This window comes from Antechinus flavipes, chromosome 5 (genome assembly GCF_016432865.1).
Source record: "Antechinus flavipes isolate AdamAnt ecotype Samford, QLD, Australia chromosome 5, AdamAnt_v2, whole genome shotgun sequence".
NCBI classification, from domain to species: domain Eukaryota; kingdom Metazoa; phylum Chordata; class Mammalia; order Dasyuromorphia; family Dasyuridae; genus Antechinus; species Antechinus flavipes.
The window spans coordinates 155,289,519-155,317,381 of NC_067402.1; the positions used below are offsets into that span (position 1 = coordinate 155,289,519).

Below are 27,863 nucleotides of genomic sequence, written 5' to 3' on the forward strand. Positions count from 1 at the left end.
AAAACATTTGGTATTGGCTAAGAAATAGATTAGTGGATCAGTGGAAAAGGCTAGGCTCACAAGACAGAATAGTCAATTATAGCAATCTAGTGTTTGACAAACCCAAAGCCCCTAACTTCTGGGAAAAGAATTCATTATTTGATAAAAACTGCTGGGATAATTGGAAATTAGTATGGCAGAAATTAGGCATGGACCCACACTTAACACCATATACCAAGATAAGATCAAAATGGGTCTATGACCTAGGCATAAAGAACGAGACTATAAATAAATTAGAGGAACATAGAATAGTTTATCTCTCAGACTTGTGGAGGAGAAAGAAATTTGTGACCAAAGATGAACTAGAGACCATTACTGATCACAGAATAGAAAATTTCGATTACATCAAATTAAAAAGCCTTTGTACAAATAAAACTAATGCAAACAAGATTAGAAGGGAAGCAACAAACTGGGAAAACATTTTCACAGTTAAAGGTTCTGATAAAGGCCTCTTTTCCAAAATATATAGAGAACTGACTCAAATTTATAAGAAATCAAGCCATTCTCCAATTGATAAATGGTCAAAGGATATGAACAGACAATTTTCAGAGGATGAGATTGAAACTATTACCACTCATATGAAAGAGTGTTCCAAATCATTATTGATCAGAGAAATGCAAATTAAGACAACTCTGAGATACCACTACACACCTGTCAGATTGGCTAAGATGACAGGAAAAAATAATGATGAATGTTGGAGGGGATGCGGGAAAACTGGGACACTAATGCATTGTTGGTGGAGTTGTGAACGAATCCAACCATTCTGGAGAGCAATCTGGAATTATGCCCAAAAAATTATCAAATTGTGCATACCCTTTGATCCAGCAGTGTTTCTATTGGGCTTATATCCCAAAGAAATACTAAAGAAGGGAAAGGGACCTGTATGTGCCAAAATGTTTGTAGCAGCCCTGTTTGTAGTGGCTAAAAACTGGAAAATGAATGGATGCCCATCAATTGGAGAATGGCTGGGTAAATTGTGGTATATGAATGTTATGGAATATTATTGTTCTGTAAGAAATGACCAGCAGGATGAATACAGAGAGGACTGGCGAGACTTACATGAACTGATGCTAAGTGAAATGAGCAGAACCAGGAGATCATTATACACTTCGACAACAATATTGTATGAGGACATATTTTGATGGAAGTGGATTTCTTTGACAAAGAGACCTGAGTTTCAATTGATAAATGACGGACAAAAGTAGCTACACCCAAAGAAAGAACACTGGGAAACGACTGTAAACTATCTGCATTTTTGTTTTTCTTCCCGGATTATTTATACCTTCTGAATCCAATTCTCCCTACGCAACAAGAGAACTGTTCGGTTCTGCAAACATATATTGTATCTAGGATATACTGCAACATATCCAACATATAAAGGACTGCTTGCCATCTAGGGGAGGGGGTGGAGGGAGGGAGGGGGAAAAAAATCGGAACAGAAACGAGTGTCAATATAATGTAATTATTAAATAAAAAATTAAAAAAAAAAACAAAAAAAAAAGAAAAAAAAAAAGTTGACATCTCTCAAAGCTGTACCTCTTGATACCGTTGCTGTTGCTACCATCTCCCAGGACTGTTGCTATTAATGAATGCTTCCATATGGATTTCCACCTAGGTGTTAAAGACCTTTCATATGGAGTCTTTAAGTTTGTTCAAGCCATAAAAATGTCTCATCCTCACATTTTGTTGGCTCTGCTACTCCAAAATTTCTTTGGAGGAATTATTTAAAAGTTGTTTAGAAGGAAATATTGACAGGGTTCAATAGGGTTGCTGCCTCTAATTTCTACTCCATAGTCTTTTTACAATGTATTTTAAGCCTCTAACTCTTCCCTTGACTGAAAAACCCTTTCCATAACTTACATTTGATAACTCATATTTTATAATACTTAAAGATTTATAATATCTTTTGTTCATAACCCTGAGGTAAATGGTATAATTGTCATTATGTATTTTATAGATAAGAAAGCTAAATTTCAGAAAGGTAGAATGTTTTGTCTGATATCATAATGCTAATTAGTATAAAAGCAAAATTTAAAAGCATTTTCTTTCTTACTTTAAATTTAATGGTATTATAATGGTTCTCCATGGTAGTATATAGCTGCTATATAAGCTACTATTACTATTTAAATCTTTTATTTATGAAATTCCATCCATCAAGTAAAAAAAAATAATTAAATAGAAAATCATGTGGAATTTTACATAATTGTAGTATGTTGTTAAATCATCTTGATTTTATATTCTTCCCTTTTTTATAATCACACTCACATATTTCATATACAATAATTCTAAACCCTGCCAATTCAATAATATACTCATATTTATCAGAACCACTTATACAAGGCTATGGGGGAAAAAAAAAACTTAGACTAGAATTGATACTTCTGATAAGTCAGTGCAAACTGCTGTTACCTTCAATTATCATTGATAATTCATTCATTTCTCCTTGTCACACACAAATGTGACATTATAGTCCCAAATAATACTAAAGTTAGAGAAAAAAATCACTGTATGCTTTAATGTGTTTGAAGGAAGAAAGTCAAGGTTAGTATAGAAGGCCATTACTCTGGAAAGGTATACTTGAATCAAGGACAGTAAAGTACTTATAGTTAAGCACCTACCCAGTGTGATTGATGGTCTAACAGTTCTCTAATTAAACATATACTTAATGTGATGTAATGATGTAATCATTCTAGTTGGCATATACTTAGTGTAATATTGATGTAATGCTCTATAGTTGGCACATGCTCAGTTGCTGTAATGATGTAATTGTACTGAGGTATTTAAGATTTGAGAGGACTGGGAACTGGGAATCTCAGTACAGAGAAGAAACAGAGTCTTAGGCACAGACACAGAAAAGATTCCAGACTCCAGACTCCATCTTTGACCAGCTTTGTAATGGCCTTCCTGCCTTTATCACTTCTCCATCTAAAGGCCAAGGCCCATCCAGAAATCCTCCGGAAAGCTAGCCCAGACATCATAGGTAGAACTGTTTCTGAGAACTGTGTGAAGGATTATAACTCAGATATTATTTAGATTAGATGATGATCTTTGAGGTCCTTAATAAATCAAGGACTCTGACTTGGTTATTCCAAGTATGGTCTTAGATTTTCCCTAAGTAAGGAGATAATATTAAAACAGAACTGAAAGATCCAGTGAGAAATAGAAAGGTATACTTGATACTGAACTTTTCTGGCTCCTAGGAAGGTCTAGGGTCTATTTTGATTTTCAATATATGTCACTTCACCTCTCATTGTCTCTAGACAATTCTCTAATATCATCAAGTGCACAACAGATACTTATCTGCTTTGGGAGAGGGAATCTTCTTGCCAAGAGATCCCTACATTTAGGAAACCACAGGCTTCAGAGGAAAATAACAAAAACTACAGCGACTACATTAAACCTTTCATAGTATATGTAAATCTAGCAATAAAGTAAGAAACTTTAAATATATAATACATATGCATATGAATACACACACATACACATATAGAAAGAAAAATAACATTTGAATGATCTATCACAAAGCACTATAAATATAAAGAACAGGATATAACAAAAGTGAACAATTATTTTCAGAAAATATTTTAGGAAGTATTCAAAATATTCAAAATAAAAAGGGTTTCTTTTCCACATGAAAACTGGATTTACTAATAAATCCTGCCTTTGTAGTTAAGAAATTATTATATCATCTATTAGGTGACAATTAAAATTTCAGAATGACATAAGCAATGCACCATTGGATCTTGTTTACATTAACACTGGCTGAAATTGAATGTGAATGCCAGAGATATTCTTGGATGTAAGTGTAACTGTGTAAAAGTTATGAAGAAATACTGACAGCATTTTAGGGAATTGGCAAAAGTAGTTTCCAAAGAAAAAATGAAAGCATCCTGCACATTTCGACAGAGATAATTACCAATTAAAGTAGAGGTGAAGGAGGAGTTGGGATCAAAAGGACATCTGCCTCTTCCTCTCTCAAATCTGTGTAATTCCAATTGAAATAGGTGATCCTGGAAAGAAAACCACAAAATCCATTACATTCAATTATATAAAAATTAATGATAATTTAGTTTCTCCAATAATTCATCACTTCATAGCTCAAACAAGAATTCTCTTTCTTATCACACAGTGTTTAATTTCTTATGAAGAGATCATAGTTGAAGAGCTTAAAATGATTAGGTGTATATAGGGATTTGCAAATAAGCCCAAGTCTTTTACTGGCCCATACATGCTTTGCCACATGTTCAGACATACCACAACTTAGAAAACTAGGTATCTAATTATATAGAACTAAGAACTCAAGTTCTTTTGTTCATTTATCAAATAGAAGAAAAATGCTTGGTGGTGATTTATATGTCAGAAGATATTAAAAGTCTTTCTGAGGCATGTTAGTGGCTATCATCTAAAAAAGGGGTTCTTAACCTAATTGTGTCATAGACCACTGGATAGTCTATATGCTCCCTTTCAGAATGTTTTTAAATGCATAAAATAAATGGAAGTAAATGCTAAATTTTAATCAGAGATTAGTGGGAAAGAAGATGCAATTTTTTTCCTATTTCACTTGATTGACCCAATAAAATCTCTCCATGTACATGCTAGGGATTCCCAGACTCCAGGTTTAAAACTTCTGGACAAAAATTTGATGAATCAAAGATGCTGAGAATAAGCTTCAGTAAACCAAATGTAGAATTTTTCTTTTTAAATTATATTGAATAGTTTTAGAAAAGAAAGTTTGCATTTCAGGCATTCTGTTTAAGTTGAGTGGCAACCACAAATTCTGACCCAAAAGGGTACTCTATCAAATTCAAATATTGGTTACTTTATAGTAATGGGTTAGTTGCATAAACATCAAATATTTTTAGTATTTTGTGGAAATAAGTGACTAGGTTTTCATTATTTTGAATAAGAAAAAAAATGAGGTGGAAAGCCACAGAGAATACATAAGAGACTCATTACTGTCTTAAAAAATGTTAATGATTTACCTTGAAATGGAATCTTGCTAGCAAATATTTCAGTATTAATGTCTGGCTTCAGAGCAAATATACGATTAAAAATGAAGACATCCATGAAAATGTTTCACCATATAAGTTCCTACTTGACGCATGTAACCACAGAAATATCCCTTCTGTTCATGCCATTCAAAGGTCTTCTTTAATAGTTATTTTTTCAAGGAATTCTCATCAAGGGTGTCAACCACATTATAGATTAAATAAATAATTTAGAGAACCAGTTATGAAAATGAATACTGTTGAAACTAAGGGGGGATGTCAATCAATTGAGGAAAAGCTGAACAAATTATGGTATATGAATTACAGGAAAATTACCGTGGTATAAAAAATTATGAAAAAAATAAATTCAGTGAAACATAGGAAATCTTGTATGAACTGATACAGTGAAATGATCAGAACAGAAACAATTTATACGGTTAAAAAAGAATTGCAAAAAAAAAGGCATTCTAAAACTCTTAAAAATTCTGATGGATATAATGACAAACCACAATTCCAGGAGACCAATGGTGAAATATCCCACTTTCTCAGAAAAAGGTGATGAACTCAGGGATTCAGATGTGGAGTTTTGGACATGATCAAAATAGGAGTTTCTTTTGCTTGACTACACATACTTGTTACAAGCAATTTGTTTTTCCTTTTAAAAATTATTGAATAGGAGTAGAATTTTTCTCTACCAATATTTAGTAACAGTTTTGCAACTTGTAAGCATATAGCATTACTGAAAGGGTACTTCAAAAACAAGAAAAATAAAAAAATAAATGACTTGCCCATACTCACAAGTCAGTATTGACATCTCAACAATTTTAAGAAATATAAATTAAATATCTTTTGTGTGCAAGGAACTGTTTTAAATGCTGGGTGTATGATGTTCCAAGTCACATTTAGAATTCAAAGCTTTCTATGCGCTACTGTCTTAATTTTCTAAGCTCATTTCCTTAGAATATAGACAAATTATAAGAATAGGAATAATGAATTCTAGCTCATTGCTTATTAAAATGAAAAAGTCTGCAAGTGTACCGGGTCATTTTAACAATTTAGACTATCTGAATTAGAAAATATTCAATATTTCAACTTAATAAAGTGTTGTCTGTTCTCAAAAGAGTGACTTAAAAGCCTGAGCATGACAATTAAAGGTAACTTTCACTTTAATTAATTATTTTGTGACTAATCTAATTTGGTAATAATTAAATGATTATTCTAAGGGCAATTGTTGAATAAATGTTGAAAAATCAATAGGAGGCCTCAATTTGCTGTACAAACATTAAGCCTAGCCCACTAGAGAACTTATTTATTCAACATTTCATGGAAATTTCAAAAAAAATAAGTCAAACACCGATTGGGTATGAAGATAAAACTTTTCTTTGCAATTTCATAGAGACTCAAGAGAACACTGGTATGGATACAGGATGGATTCTAATAATTTGAGGTTGGAAATATTATTAAACTTTTAAAAGCCATGGATTTTTTTTTAACCAATTACTCAAATAGATCATGTTTTTCTTGAAGAAAAATAATATTTCTAAAACTTGTCATGTTTATAATATAAAAGATTCAAGTGAGAAGCAGACAGAATAAGTGGGTCATAGTATTTTATATAAATATGATTTTATTTGAAATTTCAAATATATGGGAAAACAAAGCAATTAAAATGAAAAACAAATAGCAATTAAAATGACATGAAAAACTCTCATATAAATACATTGATGATTCATGCTGTAATGGATCTGTGAATCACTTATACATATGGAAATCTATCCATGCCTTTATTTTCATGTACTATTCTTGTACTTATATGATAAATCCTCTTAAGGAGATTCACTTGATATAAGGAAAGTCTTTCTTTTCTTTTTTTTTATATCTCAATAGCTCAGAAGCTACCATTATGTCACTTTTTGCTTTGCTTATATGGCTATATCACCTGTTTTTCATAAATTTCTGCATGAAAGTCATCACTAGCAATATGTTGTAGCCAATTGTGGTCACCTTTTTCTTTTCAATTTCCTTTGAGTCAAATATATTTTGGTTGTTGAGATGTATTATATGATCCATAAATATGAGTCGTCACCATTAGAATATTAGTGTTAAAGTGTTTTTTTTCTGTTGTTTTTTTTTTTTTATATACTTTACCAAAAGTTCTTTTACCCTTTGTCTTTCTTCTGTTTCATACACTGAGGCCCAAGTCCTTATCTATTTTCAGCATCTCTATAATACACATATCATAGATATACATCGATATAAAAGGTATTCTATGAAACTACCAGGGGTCAGCAGCTATGGACCATGGATCAAATCAGACCCAATGCCTATTTCTATGAGACCCCTGATTTAAAAACAGTGCCAGGGCAATGCCTAAGAATGGTTACCACAGTGGTGTCAGTATCAAAAATAAGTAAGGAAGGGAGAAAGATATAGAAGAGGTGTTATCAAGATAAAATGAGAGGATTTGACAACTGATTAGATATGGAGTTGAGAGAGAGTGAAGAGGTGAGGATGATACCTAGGATAAAAATATAAACAAGGACATAATATAAAATCTTGGTTTTAGACTCACAGAACCTGGACTTCAATTTACTTATCTGCACAATAGAAGTTGAACTAATTGTTTTTTAAGGTTCCCTTTCCATTCTGAGTCAATTAAAATAGTCTCTTGAGTTTAAAGAGTCTATAATCCAATGTAAGGAGGGACAGATCAGTATAGAACACAACGGAATGAAATTTGTAAGAAAAATCAAAAGGGAGTGTGGTTATTTCTACCATAGGAGAAAAACATGAAAGACATTTTTATGAACTACACAGTATTGTTTGAGTGTTACCTGAAAGAAATTATCCTCATAATACTCTCTGTCTTTGTTCAAATTAAAAATGTCTTTAATGTTTAGCTAATTACCAATTCAATAATAAATGTGCATTAAGCTGATTCCCTCTAAATTTTAAACAATATGCCTAATTCCTTGAATGCTCTCATGAAATGATTAATGGGAGATGATATAATTGTCTTCCACACAGAGGGATTTGACAATCAAGCAAACCAAAAAAGTGAACCATTATGACTTTGTCAGTGACCCCAAAGCAATCGTCTTTTATGGTTCATGTAATAGGTGAGGGTGTGGTTTAACTACATGGAGAACATTGGGCACTATTTATGCTGCTTTTTTATTATCTGTATTTTAACAGCTGGAATTTTGGCCAAAACAATATGGTTTAAATTTACAAGGCATTACTAGCAGTCAAGGTAGACTACAATCTGGGTTTCAACTGTTACATGGAGGGGACTTTCAATGGGCGTTACTGGGTTTGATAGAAAGCAGGGCATCTAACTCATAAATGTTAACAGATGCATATGCTCATAAGAAAAAGATTTGCAAGTTTTAAGTGGTGATTCTTTCTAAAGGAGCTTTTCCATCTTAAGCTTTGAGGGGAACCCCTAGAGCTTAGGGAGATTGCTGTAAGCTATTTCCACTAGGGATGAGTCACTACATATCAGGTGTTAGACATGTCATTGTACATAATGCCAACTTAAACGAAATAACAAGTTACACATTAATAAATCAGCTTCACGTACTAACATTATACTAGTCCTTCCTTGTGCTAGTGACACTGGAATTCCTTAAAAGATGTCAGAAGAACACTGAAGCATTACAGACAATTCAACTTGTCATTTGTTTTACTGGCAATTTCCAGTGCTTAGAGTAAAAATCTTGTCCAAAAATACCCTGGGGGGAGGACATTATTAATATTTCCATCCCTCCTGAAAAATAAGCAATGAGCTCATTTGATTTATGACTCTCTTGAATAAATAATCACAATATGTACTTTAACCCTTACTCTAATAGTTGGCTAATAACACAATCCCAAACTTTTCAGAGCTATCTTTTATGATGGTTTTCATTTTTTTTCTTTATATTCCTGAGGAATGAAGAACATGATTAATGTATGTCTGGAAATTTAACAGTAAATAAAATGTAAAGAAAGATCAGAAAAGAATAAAAGTCATTACAAGAAACTAATTTTGAAGTATAAGAAATTATTTTCTCTGTCCAAAATGAGTCACTTGTTTTCTACTACTTCTATCTATAGAAATCAAATGCCATACATTCATAAGATCATAGACTTATTTAAAATTGGGAGATATCTTAGAAATCAATATCAATTCCCTCATCTTTACAGATGAGGAAGGTGAGGAAAAGAAAGGTTAAATAACTGGCCCAAGATCATATAGTTAATAAGTATCTCAGTTAGGATTTGAATCCAGATATTCCTGAATCTCAGAACATTCTATTCATTATGTAATTATTCCTCCTCTATTTCTCCATCATTCTTTAAAGAACTTCATTATATACGCTCTAAAAATGAATATCTGAAAAATTTCCTCAATCATTTAATACTTTATTTTATTTAATGAGAATTATAAATATTCATTTGACTTCCAAGATCATACAAAACAATAAAAGCTGTTTAAAAAAAAAAACAAGGAAAAAAATCCAATTATCTTTGACTCACTACTGAAAGGGATTTTAATATTTATTTTAAAAATAATGCTGAAGCAAATATAGCTCTACCACCTTCTATTAATTTGTATTGTTTTAGTGTATAATAAAGTCCGCTAAATTGTCTACTAAAATTAGTAATGACAAAAATAAAAATTGAAATTCTTTTGGTTCTGTGAGTCTGCTTTCTCAGCTTTAAGTATAAATTAGTTGGTTACGATAGATGATGCCTAAAAGGTTTTACAGTACTAATAGTCTTTAGTTCTATGAATTTGTGGTAAATGAAGCAAAATAATATTGAATCAAATAATGAGATTCCCTATTCAGCAAAAGAATCATTCATATTTTAATAGTCACTATATATTTTAAAATGCTTGCATGGAAGAGATCTGATTTTAATTGTGAGTATCACATGAGACAATATTTGTAAAGCTCTGTGCAAATTTCAAAGCACTAAATGAGTATCAGATAATAATAATATTATTATTTACATTAAATATTCATTTGTAATTTTGACTAAATCAGAAAGTCCCTTTCAAGTTTAAGATTTTATTCCCTGAAAGAGAAATTAAAATAAAATATTATGGAACATGTAATAATAACTTACATTAATACAATATAGTGTTTTAAGATTTATAAATGAATTCAACAAAGGTGTACTAAAACAATAACTATCAAAGCATTGTAAGAGACTCTGGGCACAAAAAAGAGGGCTAGGGACAACATTTCTTTTAAAAACCCAGTAAGAAAGGTGGCATAAGCACAATTTGCCTCGTTTTCCACTTGAGAAATCTGAGTTACAAAGAACTTAGCTAATTTCAATAGAGTCAAATATTTAGTAAGCACTAGAACAAAGATTTGGATGTAGGTTTTTTTCCTGATTCTGGGCTTAGTGTCCTTTTCATTATATATTATGGAGATTTGACAAATACAGTTCTATACAATAACAAGAAAAAGTATACTAAAAGGATTCTATTGTACCCTTAGGAGGTAATTACAAATTCTAGTTTAATTAATTCAATTCAACATAAGAAATTTTCATTTAGTGTCTTATTTTGTATCAGTTGGATAAGTGTTGGTATGTAGTGTATAGAGAGTAGACTTGGAGTTAGGAAGACCTAATGTGATATTAACCTTTCCCTCCATGTCATGTAGAGTAGGTTAATTTTTTCATTTAAAAGTTTTGAGATTAAGTAGGGATTCTGGGAAGATGGCAGAGTAGGTCGGAAAATATCACACTCTCCAGAATTTTCCCATAAACAGAACAAATTTGTGCCTCAGCATTAATATAAATCAGTGAAAAACAAAGATAGGGCAGAACAGTGGTTCTTTTGGGACACTCCGAGAAGACATTCAAAAAGCCCTACGACCCAGGTTTAACAATGTGAAGTATAAACACGTTGAGGATAACTCCACAGAAATACTAGCCAAGCCTTGGAATTATTTGGGCTGGAAGGAAACCTCAGCCCAAACCACAGAAACTTTCACCTCCCAGACACCTCAGGGAGTTAGAGGCACTGAGGAAACCTATGTTGAATAGTAGGCCCAGCTGTGCTGCTGAGATGCTGGTCTGAGCAAGAAGGAACCAGTACATCCATTGAGTATAAAAATAGTTTTTGATTTGGGTTTCCAGGTCAAAAGGAAGAGCTGAAGTGAAGTCAAAACACCACCCCCATCTCTCCCTCCCATCCATGATTAGAGATGTTTACAATAATAGTTCTCATTAAAAACAAAAACAAAAATGCACAAGAAAAAAGAACTTAGCCATAGAAACTTATTATGGGAATAGGGAAGATTGGAATTCATCTTCAGAGGAGGACAGTGAAGTAAAAAGAACAAAAAAAAAATCTTTTCTATTCTAAAGAGTAACATTAAATGGCTACCTACCAAGAAAGAATTTACAGAACTCAAAAAACACTTCACGATTGATGCTCATCAATTGGGGAATGGCTGAACAAGTTGTAATACATGAAGGAATATTATTTATTGTTCTATAAAAATGATCAACAAGTTGATTATAGAAAGGTCTGGAAAGATTTATACAAACTGATGTTGAGTGATACAAGTAGAACCAGAAAGAAATACATTGTACACAATAACAGCAAGAATGTGTGATGATCAACTATGAAAGACTTGGTTCTTCAGTGGTTCAGTAATCCAAAACATTCTCAACAGACTTGGACAAAAAAAAAAATGCCATTTGCATTTAAGATTTAAGAGAAATTTAAAAGATTTAAGAAGACTGAATACAAATCAACAAATGCTATGTTCACATCTTTTTTCTGGTTTTTTTTTTTTAATCTCTCAATTGTTTTTCCCTTCTACTCTGATTTTTCTCTCCCAACATGATTCATAAAGCTATATATGTTAAAAATAAAAAAAAATGCAAACTGTTAAAAAAAAGAGTAGAGACAAGAGTGGTTGTATCTCCCTTAAATAGTGGAAAAGCAGCTACGGGAACCAGTATATAGATTGTTTGGGCCTGAAGTCAGAGAGACTTATTTTCCTGAGTTTAAATATGGCCTCAGATGCTTATTAGCTGTGTGATCCTAGACAAGTTACCTAACTCTGTTCGCCTCAGTTTCCTTAGCTATTAAATGAGAGGGAGAAGGAAATGGCAAAGCACTCCAATAGAGAGCCACAATGGGATCACAAATAGTCAAATGCATCGAAGTGACTAAAAAATAACAATCTTATAGAGTGGAAGTTCTAGGAAGAGCTTTCAATGTGCAGCATCTAACCTCTCACAACAGAGAAAAGGAGAGTCCCCAAGGATAGAGGGTGCCATAGAGGCGTTAGAAAAAGTCATTTAATTTAAAAGTTTTATATTTGAAAATAAAAAAAAATGAAAAAAAAATTTCCTTCATCTCTTCCATTTTAAAGATGAGAAAAATGATTAAATGACTTACCAAAACCAGATAAAATTATAATCACAACCAGAGGTAAGATTTGAACCTAAATCCTGACTTTTTTTTTTAATTAAAGCTTTTTATTATTTACAAAACATGCATGGGTAATTTTTCAACATTGACCCTTGCAAAAACTTTCTGTTCCAAATTTTTTCCTCCTTTCCTCGACCTCCTCCCCTAAATGGTAGGTAGTCTTATACATGTTAAATATTTTAAAATATATGTTAAATGCAATATATTTATACATGTTTATAAATTATTTTGTTGGACAAGAAAAATCGGATATAGAAAGAAAAGAATAACCTGAGAAGGAAAACAAAATGCAAACAAATGTCAATAGAAAGTGTGAAAATGCTATGTTGTGGTCCACACTTAGTTCTCACAGGCCTTTCTCTGAATGTATATGGCTTTCTTCATCACTGAACAATTGGAACTGGTTTGAATCATTTCATTTTTGAAAACAGCCATGTCCTTCAAAAGTGATCATCATAAATTCTTGTTATTACCATGTATAATCTCCTGGTTCCGCTCTTTTCACTTAGCATCAGTTCATATAAGTCTCTCCAGGCTTTTCTGAAATCATTCTATTGGTCATTTCTTACAGAACAATAATATTCCATAACATTCATATACCATTTAGCCATTCTCCAATTGATAGGCAACCACTCTGTTTCCAGATTCTAGCCACTACAAAAAGGGCTGCCACAAATATTTTCATACATGTGAATCCCTTTCCCTTCTTTAAGATCCTTTTGGGATAACTTTTTGAGCATAATTGCAAATTACTCTCCAGAATGGTTGGATCCATTCACAGTTCCACCAACAATGTATCAGTGTCCCAGTTTTTCCACATCCCCTCCAAAATTCGACATTATCTTTTCCTGTCATCTTAGCCAATCAGATGTAGTATCTCAGAATTGTCTTAATTTTTATTTCTCTGATCAATAGTGATTCGAAGCACCTTTTCATTTGTGTACAAATAGTTTTAATTTCTTCATCACGAAAATTGTCTGTTCATATCCTTTTTACCATTTATCAATTGGAGAATGGCTTGAATTCTTATAAATTTGAGTTTATTCTCTATATATTTTATAAATGAGGCCTTTATCAAAATCTTTGAATGTAAAAATGTTTTCCCAGTTTATTGTTTCCCTTGTAATCTTGTCTGCATTAGTTTTGTTTGTACAAAAACTTTTTAATATAATCAAAATTATCTATTTTGTGATCAATAATGATCTCTAATTCTTTGGTCACAAATTCCTCCCTCCTCCACAAATCTGAGAAATAAACCATCCTATGTTCCAATAGAGATCATGAACCCATTTTGATCTTATCTTGGTATATGGTGTTAGGTGTGAGTCAATGCCTAGTTTCTGCAACACTAGTATCCAATTTTCCCAGTAGTTTTTGATCAAACAGTGAGTTCTTATTCCAAAAGCTGGGGTCTTTAGGTTTGTAAAAACACTAGATTGCTATAGTTATTTACTATTTATTCCACTAATCAACTGCTCTATTTCTTAGCCAGTACCAAATGGTTTTGATGATTGATGGTTTATAATATAGTTTTAGATCTGGTACAGCAAGGTCACCTTCATTTGCTTTTTTTTTTTTTTTTTCATTAATTCTCTTGGAATTCTTGACCTTTTGTTCTTCCAGATGGATTTTGTTTTATTTTTTCTAGGTCAGTAAAATAGTTTCTTGGGAATTTGATTGGTATAGTACTAAATAAATAGATTAGTTTAGGTAATGTTTTCATCTTTATTATATTAGCTTGATCTGTCTAAGAGCACTTGATATTTTTTCAATTATTTAGATCTGACTTTATTTGTGTGGAAAGTCTTTTCTAGTTTTGCTTATGTAGTTCTTGACTTTCCCTTGGCAGAGGGATTCCCAAATATTTTACACTATTGACAGTTATTTTAAATGGAATTTCTCTTTGTATGTCTTGCTATTGGATTTTATTAGTGACGTATAAAACTGCTGATGATTTATTTGGATTTATTTTGTATACTTCAACTTTGCTAAAGTTGTGGATTATTTCTAATAAGGAACCCTAGAGAATCAACTAAAAAAAACTAAGTATACCATCATAGCTGCAAAGAGTGATAATTTGGTTTTCTCAATATCTACTCTAATTCCTTTAATCTTTTCTTTCTTCTTATATTGCCAAAGCTAGCATTTTTAAAATACAATATTGAATAGTAATGGTGATAATGGGCAACCTTGTTTCACCCCTGATTTTATTGGAAATGGTTCCAGTTTATCACCATTACGGATGATGCTTGCTGATGGTTTTAAATAGATACTACTGATGATTTTAAGAAAAAGTCATTTTGTTCCTATACTCTCTAGTGCATTTAATAGGAATGGATGTTGGATTTTACCAAATGCTTTTTCTGCATCTATTCAGATAATCTTATGTTTTTTGTTAATCTGATTATTGATAAATCAATTATACTAATAATTTTCCTAATGTTGAACCAGCCCTGAATTTCTAGTATAAATCCTACTTGGTCATTGGTGTATTATGGAGATGATTTTCTGTAATCTCTTTACTAATATTTTATTTAAGATTTTTGTATCAATGTTCCTTAGGGAGATTATTCTATAATTTTCTTTCTCTGTTTTCATCCTATCTGGTTTAGGTATCAGTACCATGTCTGTGTCATAAAATGAATTTGGTAGGAGTCCTTCATTTCCTATTTTTTCAAATAATTAATATAACATTGGAGTTAATTGTTCTTTAAATGTTTGGTAGAATTCACATATCAATCCTTCTGATCCTGGGGATTTTTTCTTTGGGAGTAGATTAATAGCAAATTTTATTTTTTTCTAAAGTGGGACTATTTAAGTAATTTATTTCTTCTTCTGTTAATCTGGGCAATCTATATTTTTGTAGGTATTACTCCATTTCACTTAGGTTATCAAATTTAGTGGTATAAAGTTGGGCAAAGTAACTCCTACTTATTGCTCTAATTTCCTCTTCATTGGTGGAAAGTTCTCAAGTTTCATTTTTGAGATCATTTGCTTTTCCTCTTTCCTTTTTCCAATCAAATTAACAAAAGGTTTATCTATTTTGTTTTTTTTTTCATAAAACCAATTTTAATTTTATTTATTAATTCAATAGTTTTTATTTCCAATTTTATTAATTTCTCCTTTTATTTTTAGAATTTCAAGTTTGGTATTTGATTGGGGGCTTTTAATTTGTTCTTTTTCTAGCTTTTTTAGTTGCAAGCCCAATTCGTTGATTTTTCTCTTTCTCTATTTTTTGCAAGTAAGAATCTAGAGATATAAAATTTCCCCTTGGTATTGCTTTGGCTGCATCCTACAAATTTTGGTATGTTGTCTTATTATTGTCATTCTCTTGGATGAATTTTTTAATTGTGTTTATGATTCGCTGGTTCACCCATTCATTCCTTAGGATGACATTATTTAGTTTCCAATTACTTTTTGGTCTATTTTCTTCTGGCCTTGTATTGCATGTGATTTTCATTGCACATGTTCTGAAAAAAAATACATTTACTATTATTGCCTTTCAGCATCTGATTTTGAAATTTTTATGCCTTAACACACAGTCAATTTTTGTACAAGTTTCATAAACTGCTGAGAAAAAGTCAACTGTCTTCATTTAATTTTCTCCAAAGATCTATCATACTTAACTTTTCTAACATTTTGTTTACTTCCTTAACTTCTTTCTGATTTATTTTGTGGTTCAATTTATCTAGTTCTGAGAGAACAAGGTTGAGATCTCCCATTAGTATAGTTTTGCTGTCTATTTCTTCTTGTATCTCTCTTAACTTCTCCTCTAGGAAAGTCCATGCTATACCACTTGGTGTGTATATGTTTAGCATTGATATGTTTCATTATCTATGGTACCCTTTAGTAAGATATAGTTTCCTTCCTTATCTCTGTTAAGCAGATCTATCTTTGCTTTTACCTGATCTGAGAGCAGCATTGCCAGCTCTGCTTTTTTTTCTTCACCTGAAGCATAATATATTCTGCTCCAGCCCTTTACTTTCACTCTGTATCAGTATGTTTTAAATGTGTTTCTTATAAACAACATATTGTAGGATTCTGGCTTTTAATCCAATCTGCTATATGCTTCTGTTTTAAGGGGGAAAGGGGTTATCCAATTCACATTCACAATTAAAAATAACTAATTCTGTATTTCCTGCTATCTTATTTATCCTAGGTTATGCTTTTCTCTTTTTATCCCCCCTTCCCTCCTCCTCAGACCACAAGCCTTAAAAAATGAATAAAAAACAAACAAAAAAAAACCTCTCACCATAGACAGATTTTATGGAGAGAGAACAGACTTCAAATCCTGAGGTTTCTAAATGCAAAGTAACTCCAGAAGAAGCCCCAAAGAGGGACATGAGCTGGTCTTCATTTCACAAGGCTTTCCTTGAAGATTGCCTAAAGGATCTTAAAAGAGAGTTAGAAGAAAAATGGTGAAATAAAATGAGATAATTGCAAGAAGGAATGAGAAAAATAGGAAAAAGAATGCAATTAACAAAAAAAATTAATTGGACAATTGCAAAAGATGCTAAAAAGATAAGCGAAGAAAATAATACACTAAAAATCAGAACTGAACAAATGGAAGTGAATGACTCAATAAGACTTCAAGAATCAGTCAAACAGAAACAACAGAAAAAAGGAAAAATAGAAGAAAATATAAAATATCTCCTTGTTAGAATCTTAATGTTAACTCAATGGAATTGATACAATGCTTATTGGTTCACACATTAGAGCAAATCCTTATAAGATGTCAAGTCACTAATATTGATACAAACAATGCTTATGTTTGCACCTTTGAGAGTTCACACATTGGCTCACACATTGGAGTTCACAAATTCAGGAGATTCACAAATAAGAAACCCACAATCCCACTCTCTCAGAGGAGGAGTCAACCTTTGGGTTCATACCTTTAAGAGATGATATATAAGAAGCTCTTAGAGTTTCAATCAGTCAGTTGGTTCTAGTTCAGAAGATTGGCAGAGTGAGAGATCAGTTGGAGATTGAAAATCAAGATTCAGAGGGAGCTGGAGGTGACAAAAGACAAACTGCAAGAGCTCTTGGAACCAAGGAGAGAGAGAGGCCTCTAAGAAAACTAACCAGGCTCAAGCAAAGAGATAAGACTTGGATGGAGAAAATAAATGTTTGGATTTTATCAACTGGCTGTATTTTGAGGTGATTATTAATCTGAACTGAAACTAAGGCTGCCTCCAGAAACCTCCCCAAGAAACCTGCTCCCACAGAGAACGATCATATTTTAGAAAAGAACACCACATCTCCTAGGAAAAACAATAGAACTGGAAAACAGATCTAGGAGAGACAATCTAAAGATTATTGGGCTTCCTGAAAGCCATGATAAAAAAAGAACTTAGATATTATTTTACAGGAAATCATAAAAGAAAACTGCCCTGATATTTAAGAATGAGAAGGTAAAATATTCATCAAAGCAATCCACCAATCACCTCCTGAAAGAGACTCTCAAATTAAAACCCTAAGAAATACTGTGACTAAATTTCAGAACAATGGTACCAAGGAAAAGATATTACAAGCAGCCAGAAAAAAAAAAAAACAATTTAAATACTGAGGAGCCACAATTAGGATTACAGGATTACCCAGGACCTAGTAGCTTTCATGTTAAAGGATAGAAGGACCTGGTATCTGACGTTCCAAAAAGCAAAGGAAATGGGATTACAACCAAGAACAAGCTATTCAGCTAAAATGAGCATTATCTTTCAGAAGAGAAAATATACATTCAATGATATAGGTGAATTTCACCTATTTCTAATGAAAAGACCAAAATTGAACAAAAATTTTGATCTCCAAACACAGAACTCAAGGGAAGCATAAAAAGGTAAAAAGAAAGAACTCTTCAATTATATTTCTGCTATGGATATATTTAGAGAATGCAGGTATAATTTGATTTTATTATAATAATATGAAAAAGAAACTAGAAGGGGGAAGGGAAGAAGAGGAAATGTTATATTATTGGGAGTATGTTGAATTATAAAAAATACAACCACAAATGTGTACATTTGTACTTAATATATCTGTAATTTTTTTACAAAACATTTTTCAGCCACATGGAAAATATTTTCATCCTTACTCCATTCTATGTTACTTAGCATTTACTTTAGATATAAGAAAATTCAAATTAGTTTACTACATATATCATTTGGACCAGTCTGTTTTTAGGATAATGTCTTCATAGAGAGAGGTAATAAGATGTTTCTTCCACATATCTGGGAAGCACTCTTCTACAAATATGTATCTGTCAGTGTAAAAAGTAAATATACCCTGGACAAATCACTTAACCCCAATTACCTCAGGGAAAAAAAAATAAATGTGTATATATTATACACACACACACACACATAGAGAGAGACAGAGAGAGAGAGAGAGAGAGAGAGAGAGATAGAGAGAGAGTGCATGCATGCGACAATTAGGAACCAAGTATGGTCAGGATATACTTTTGGGGATGCACAAATCAGAAACATACATGAAACTGTGATAATGGTAATATATTTAGAGAGAAATCACAAATCAAACCCTTCAAAGTCACTGAAATCATAAGAACCTTGTTAACCTTCTTCCCTGCTGGAGCAGTGAAGAATCTTTACCAAGTGATTAGACTCTATCTAGTTTTCACCAGATAAACAGGCTCTGTTTCAAGAGAACACAGTTTTATTGTTCCTATAGTTGCTAGGTTTATTGCCAGGAATTGCTCCATTTGGTTTGTGACCTTTTACTCTCCTATCAGATTATCCCAGGGTCCTCAGTTAGAGTGTTATCTATTCTCATGGTAAGGATAGGCTCTGTTTTGGATAAATTAGTCTTTTCTTCTCCAGTAGGACATGTGGCCCTCAGGTTTAAGCCATTTTGGAGCATATTTAGATGCCTCTCCTAAATGAGTTCTGCAATTAACTGTGATTCACACATAATTCTTTTTTATTTCATTTTAATGGGAACATTTTGAATGAGTTTAATGTTCAAATAAGAAATATAAAAGCAAGCACATTTTTTAAAAAATAACTTTTTATTGACAGAACATTATCCCTTGCACTCACTTCTGTTCCAATTTTTCCCCTCCCTCCCTCCACCTCCTCCCCCAGATGGCAAGCAGTTTTTTACATGTTAAATAAGTTACAGTATATCCTAGATACAATATATGTGTGCAGAACCAAACAGTTTTCTTGTTGCACAGGGAGAATTGGATTCAGAAGGTATAAATAACCCGGGAAGAAAAACAAAAATGCAAGCAGTTTATATTCATTTCCCAGTGTTCTTTTTTTGGGTGTAGCTGCTTCTGTCCATCCTTGCTTGATCAATTGAAAATGAATTAGCTCTCTTTATCGAAGAGATCCACTTCCATCAGAATACATCCTCATACAGTATTGTTGTTGAGGTATATAATGATCTCCTGGTTCTGCTCATTTCACTTAGCATCAGTTCATGTAAGTCTCACCAGTCCTCTCTGTATTCATCCGGCTGGTCATTCCTTATAGAACAATAATATTCCATAATGTTCATATACCACAATTTACTCAACCATTCTGCAATTGAGGGGCATCCATTCATTTTCCAGCTTCTAGCCACTACAAACAGGGCTGCCACAAACATTTTGGCACATACAGGTCCCTTTCCCTTCTTTAGATCTCTTTGGGGTATAAGCTCAGTAGAAACACTGCTGGATCAAAGAGTATGGACAGTTTGATAACTTTTTGAGCATAATTCCAAATTGTTCTCCAGAATGGTTGGATTCGTTCACAATTCCACCAACAATGTATCAGTGTCCCTGTTTTCCCACATCCCCTCCAACATTCCACATTATCTTTCCCTGTCATTCTAGCCAATCTGACAGGTATGAAGCAAACACATTTTAAGGAAGTTGTGCGTCAGGTAAGAGCAGATTGCCTCAAGTTCCATCTCTATGATTCTTGAGGGTATTTTAGCAATGAAAACACAACTGGGCCCACTATAGTTAGAAAAGACACTGAAAACCTAATATATTAAATTTTTGATGCCATTTTTACTTTTTACTAATTTTTAGTATAATGAAGCTTTTTTTCCCCCTTCCATACCTTCTCTACTCAGATCATAAAAGCTATCTTCCTCTCACTGATATTGTGTCCCACATATCTGACAGATGAGATTTTACCTTATATGCCCTGGACCAAATCCTCTCACATCCTATACTCAGTTTTTTAACATTGGCTTTTGTGATTAAAACTCTCAGACAATCTTAAAGTAAGTATTGTACTATAATACCTCTATTTCAGACAGGAGGCATTTTTAGGGATTTTTATAATTGCAGTTTGTAATTAATTTTCTTTTAAAACTTAATTTAACATTAAAGATAACATTTAGAAACTGAATTTAATGTTGTGGTTTTGCTATATAACTGTATAACATAGAGTAATATTCAAAGTATTAGTCACACAGTAGGTCACATAAATGGCAATAGAGAGATGAATAGAGAATATGAAAAAGCTGGCCCACATTAATGGGAAGAACTGATATAAGGTATATTATCAAGGAAATGGATGCAAAATTAGATATATCATTCATGGTATTTTATTGCTACCTATTCAAAGTCAAGAAGGACCCCAGTATGTAGGTTAAAACAGGGGTTTTTATGAAGGTTTCATAGTGATTTTATGAGATTTAATTAATCTTTGGAGGATTTATGAATTTATAAGAAAAAGAAATATGGAGTAAAAAAGCATGGGCTTGTTGCCATCTACTCTGTTGGCAGGAATATCCATTGCAAAAAGATTAAAAATCCAGCAAAATATTATAATTCTTCATTATAAAAGAAAAATAGCATTCCACTTGTTACTACTTTACTTTCCATGCTTCAACTCAACTATAAAATACTTCAAAATATGTATGATTCCAACCTGGTACTCCTGCCAGGGATATAAATTACAGCCCATTCATGGATTCTTGTCTTGTGTAATGCTTGTGGTCTATAAAAGAACCATGAAAGGTCTATCAAAAAAAAGTTAGATTCTTTAGGTTTTGTTTTGTTTTTTAAATTGTGCATTAACTGGTGAAGCACTCAAGGTCTTCACTACGCCTCTCTTTCAACCATTTTTTCCCCCAATCATGCCTTGGTCAGATAATATATTTAATCTTTTTCTTGACTTCTTATTATGATGAACTAATGAGGCATTAGCCATAACCCTCTCGTGCATCAGCCTACTTCATCTCTTTATTCTCCAGAGGACACTAGCAAAATATGTCCTGGAAATGAAGGGAGATAAATCTTCTTTTTCCTCATCATTGTATATTCTAATGTTAACCCAAGATGATTCCAGACTAAATACTTAAATTACTCAAAGCTATTGGCAGTCTGTCATTTCTTGAAAAGAATCCCCCTGGGTGGGGGGAGAAGTCCTCTTTTTCTTTATCATTACTGTGTGTTTAGGAATATAATTCACATTTTTTTTTTGGCAATGACCTTTGGAAAGATTTCCTCATGAACTCATCCTTCATTATCAATAATATCCAGATTTTTTTCCTTTTTCTTCAGAAATGTATATCCAAACTCATCCTTAAATTCAATGTTAGAAATTATCTCAAAAGAATGAAAATTGCAGATGATCCTAAGAGAAATGAAAACACATAGAGGCGTAAATCTGCTGCATTATTTTATCAATGATAATGGGAGCAAGAAGGTCTACAAAACACATTTTCGATGAATGAAAAAGGAACTAATATAGTAAATAAAATGAAGCAGTAAGATGAAGGGATAGTAGATGGTTTGCCCTGATATTAATCCTAAAAGAATCAGAACAAGACTATTGACTCAGAAATGGAGTTTGTACTTGAGGACTTATGCAAAGGCAAGATCTAAAATGGCACAGAATGAATTGACATCAATGAACTAAAATCCTATACCAGAGCAGATCATGTTGATGAGAACGTGAAAGGCAGTTTCATTTAAGAACAGATTCAAAAGCATCACATTGTTAATAATACAAAACAAACAAACAAAAGAAAGCATGACAATCTGTACTATTAAGGAACTTGCATTCTAATTAGGAGAGACAATAAATTTCAACTGTAACTTGATTAGGAAACAAATACCCAGACTGTTGGGCAACACAGTGGATAGAATGTGGGGCCTGAAGTTAGGAAGGTTTATCTTCCTGAGTTAAAATCTGGCCTCAGAATTTTACTAGTTATATATAGTTATATGGCTAAGTTACTTAACTCCATTTGCCCAAATTGCTCATCTATAAAATGAGCTGGAAAAGGAAAAGTGCAAATCACTTTAGTAACTTTTGCCAAGTAAACCCCCCAAAAAGGATTACAAAGAGTTGGATGCAAATGAATCATAATAGAAGAAAATGCCCGGTCCTTCCTGGCATGTTTTGTAAAACATTTTTTTTTTTATGATTTCCATTCATGAAAACAAAATCAGTTTTGTGAGAAACAGATTCATTACTATTACAATTGTTGTTCTTGCTGTTAGTGAACATAATGCTGGCTTAATAAAGATATTGCATCAGTTCAAATAATGAGATTGGATGAGAGAATTAAAAAGACCTGTACAGTGAACATCAAGCCATTTATGACATTTATTTGTCATTCTCTTAATTGATATAGGTATATCTATTAATTAGAAATGTCAATTCATGAAAAATGGCCCCATTATTTATAGGTATCAAATGATATATGTGGAACAGTTGAGACTAGAAGGCAAAAGAATCTATAGAATAGCATTTTCTGATCATTTTTATTACTGAAAATTCTCTTCTTGTTACTGAAGTATACAGTATTCAAATATATATCTTTTTTAAAAGTATGGAGTATTCATATATAGAATTTTTTTAAAAAATAGAACCTAAGGAAAGAGCTGAAATAAAAATTATATCTTTCAGTTATAACGATAATTAAATGGCAATTTAAAATTAAAGAATACAAAAGACTGAAGGTTGTTGACATTTGTTATGAGCTCCCATATGAGTTCCCTTTATTTAATGACAAAATCAAAGCCAAGGTTACCTTCATATCAAAAGCAAAGAGGGAACTTGGCATTTTATTTAGTCCAAGATTCAGTGCAGAAAGACTTTCTGCCCTACTATTTCTGATAATGACATTAAAATTCTGAGTTTAAATTCTTACAATCATCTGTGTTTAATTTAGATAAAAGGTAAATCTAATGTGATATGAAATTCATCACATATGGCCATTCAATCCTTGTCTGTGTCTAACCAAATTGGCCTTACACATTTAACAGCTAGATATATGCGACATTCCATAATGGGTTATTAAAGGAATTACTCTAGCTATATGATCTCAAGGCAGTCCAAAAGAAACAAACATTTTTCATAAGTAGTTTCTTATGAAAGATATCCTAAAAAGGACCAAGGAAAATAGTTTTATAATAAATTATTATTAAAATTTTAATTTTATAACTGGGTTTTCAACATAAGCCCATAAACAACAATGGCTATTCAGACAGTTGAATATGTCCTTGATATAGATCTTTTCAATTCAAACATTTATCACACCTATTATCAGTTAAGAAATGAGAACCATTAGGTCAATGAAACCAGATGTTCTAGTTCTGTATATGCTTGTGTATTCTGAGATTTTATATATAGCATATATATATATATAATATATATAGTATATAATCATATGTGATATGTAATTATTAATTTTAAATTATATAATCATATGTATATATGTATATAGCTGCATGTGTGTATATATATATATATATATATATATATATATACACACACACATACATATGTAAAAGAAAATATATAACATTCCCAAGAATGGAACACTTATATGAAGTTCATATAACTGTTATAAAATAGCTCATTTGAAGATAAAAATGAAAAATGATGTAATACCTTTTATTTAAAAATTAACAGTATTGCAGTAATATAACTAGTCACCCAGGGAAATTTAACTCATTAAAATGAAATATTCAAATTCTTCAAACAATTATCTAAGTCCTATTGTTCTAGACACATTAGGAATATAAGAATTAGAAAAGTCAAACTTTGACTTCATTAATCTTATAGAGATAGGAATAGTTTAAATACAGAATGGTGCCTGAGAAATTCAGAGGCGTAATATGGGCTAAATAGCACCTGAGATCAAAGAAGGGAAATACCAGTTTTGATTTAAAGAGAACATAATATTTGAATTAGGCTTTAAAAGGTTTTAGGCTGGAATTCAATGGAGAGGAGAGTGTTCCAGCCATACATTATAGTATGAGCAAATATTTGGAGATAGAAAGCTTGGAATATATTTGAAAGACAACTCATACTACAGTTTAGTGAGTCTATAGAGTCCATATAATGGAATAATTTGAGATGAGACTAGACAGATACGAGATTCAGAGGGTCTTGAAAGTCACAGTAAGGACTGTGAGCATGCCTGAGTAGGGAAGAGGAGGCAAAGAATTGATATAATCTATACATGAGGATAGTTAAAAATGAAGAGCTACAATGGGCATACTAGAATGAAAGAAGAATGAAGTGGAAAGCTCTCTTAGGAAGTTACTTTAATAGTCTAAAGAAATCAAAGTAAAAATATGACTAGGGTAGTGACAATATCAGTGAAGAGACGGGTGTTAGAAGATAAAAAAAATAATGTAGAGAGGAAGAATTATACAAAGCACCAGGACTTCAAACAGAAGAATTAATTTTGGCCAGCAATACTGGCAGAAGAAGTAAAGTCAGAAAAGGGAGTAGATTTTAAAGAAATATAATAAGATTGGCTTTTAAAATAATGATTTTAAAATGTCTGTAGGCAGTAAGAGACATATTCCTAAGAATAAGAAAAAGGGAAAAATACAGTCATGCTTAACAATGTCAAGTGATGACATTAAAGAAGATGTGGACTGAAAAATGTCTCTGGCTATAGGGATTGATTAGTAAGTCATTTGTGATCTTTGAAAAAGGAGTTTCAGTAGAAAACTGAAGGTCAGATTCCAAGTGAAAAATGAGGGAAAAAAATCAGAAAATGGTGGCTTTGAATCCCATCTAACTGCTTAAGAAATTTAGGTATAAATGAAATGAAAGAGGGGACAAGCTGAATGGATCAGGAGATAAAGGGAAGTCTTTTAATTTTTTCTTTAGATCTGGAGAGTTTAAATAGATTGGTAAATGAATGATAATGAGATAGTAGTAGCAGAAAGACTAATAATAAATATAGGAGTAAAGATGTTAAACAGAAGTAAGATATTAACAGAGGCAGAGTTAGATAGCATCAAAGACATAGGTAGCAGGATTAATATATAAAATAGTTAAGATAACTTTGAGATTAAAGGGAAGGTATAAAGAATGAGTTATGATTCTGAGAAACTTTCTAGATTGGAGGGGAAGAATTCAAAGAATGCTTGGATTTTCAAGGAAGGAAGTTCCATTATCTTATGTAACTTTTCCTGGTGGAAGCACAATTATGGGCTTCAGGATAGACCAAAAAAACCTGAAATATTTTCTATGGCAAATTTTGTGGAGAGATTTAAATAGAAAAGACAAGTTGATGATTAGTAGCTTTGTTACAGTTAAATAAAATAAGTCTGGTTTTATACTAACTAGTGAAATCTAGCAGCCAAATTTAAAGAGAAAAACTGAAAATCACTTTATTGCTGAACATTAAGAAATAAATAGGTCAGCAACTGCAGATGGTCAGGGTCTATGCTAATAGTTTTCTATGATAATGAGTTAGTGAATCATTAAACTAGCATATTGTAGGATCAAGGTGACTTATGTTGGCAAATGAAAAGAGAATTAGGGAGTGTGACCGGGATAAGAATCAAGGAACCTAAGGTAATGATAAGGATGAAGACTAGACTTGATCTGAGTGAGAGGGGGAAAGTATCTAAAAAAATCAAGATAATTTATATTCCAAAGATATTTTTTAAATGAGGGTCATCATATTAATTTAAATATGTCAAGAATCAATCTTTTTTTCCATTTTTGTCAAAAACAATTTGATAGAAACTTGAGAATTTGTTCTTCACCTTTTCTGACTGAATTCTGTCACTTGTTTTGATTAATAAGAACTAGACAAGAGGGAAGCATATTAAAAACAAAGATTCTTTTTATTAAACTCATGAATATCTACTTTTAACAGAAAATAAGTCAAGCCAGTCACTTCATTAATATGCATGCACCACTGAGAACAACATCCCTGCTAAGAAACTGTTTCCTAAAGAAATGGTCATATTTAAAAGGATTAGCAGATATATATGGATTGAGGATTGAATCATATAAGATCAGAAAGGAAAACAGTCCTTAAGGGGAGGGCAAAGAGAAGAAAAGAACTGTTTGAAAAAAGGAGAAAAAAAAATCAATGCACCATCTGTATACTAAGAACTGGACAGCTGCATGAGGAAAGAAATTTTATGTAACAGTTGATTTGTCATTATGCTCTGGCTAGATCCATACAACCCTTGTAGTTATAACAGCTTTCTGAAAAAGACAAGATAGATCAGTGTTCATTTGGAAAATAGGTTTATAGCACAAAGGCTCATTCATATTGTCAAAGGAAGAAATGCTGTGTGTTAAATGAGGTGCTGTCTAATTTTTAAATGAAAATCATAGGTTCAATGGAGTTTTGGAGAATTAAAGGGCATAGGATGGGGTTTGGGGCAATGTCTATGACAGAATTAGTTTCATATGCTTTCAGTTGAGGTCAGTCTGAATGATTTTCAAATCTTATGAAAATTAGGCAACATTGCTTTGTTCTCTGATTATCTTCCTCCCCTTTCCTACCAAGTCTCTAATTAGTGGCAATTCCTCTAGGTGTACATGTGCATAAGATAATAAATTCTCTACCATCTTTCTTAATACCCCATCTTACTTCACTTCATTCTTACCACAACTTTAATAATATATGATGGCATCCTATAGAGACAAAAGGGGGACAATTGGGTGTCTGATATTTAAAGGATAGTCTTTCCTTTTAAAAGGAACATAAAAATATTTTTTAAAACATCTCAGTAGCTTATAGGATGTATACATAAATATAAAGTTTCATTTGGAAACATAAATAACTGCTCAACATCTTGAAATTATCAAATCATTTCAGCTTAACCAGTATTATAATTACATCAGCAAATTTAACACCAGTTACATCTGCTCTATATCTAATCCCAGAATTAGGAGCTCAGCATATCACTGAATTTACATATCACTAGATTTGAAAATAAATACATTTGATTTGGCTGCATTAGAGGAAACAAAGTTGGAGGCAAATAGCTAAGGGATTACTAAATTCCCTAATGTTATGTAATTCATTTAATGAAATTCTTGTTAAAAACAAAAGAATGACATAGACTTGGAATTCTTTGTCCTGTACTTGTAATGCTTTATTGAATACCAGTTTGTCAATAAAATTATATATATATTAGTAATATTGTCGGTTGT

General features: G+C 32.0%; 1 protein-coding gene across 1 annotated transcript in view; it reads right to left on the bottom strand.

Annotated features, from left to right (window-relative positions):
• SEMA3E (semaphorin 3E) overlaps positions 1-27,863 on the bottom strand; it is a 140,950-nt gene that overhangs the window by 72,622 nt on the left and 40,465 nt on the right. Inside the window, exon 4 of the mRNA XM_052000886.1 lies at positions 3,956-4,049. Within this exon, the coding sequence (XP_051856846.1) occupies positions 3,956-4,049 (94 nt within the window). The remainder of the gene's footprint in view (positions 1-3,955; positions 4,050-27,863) is intronic.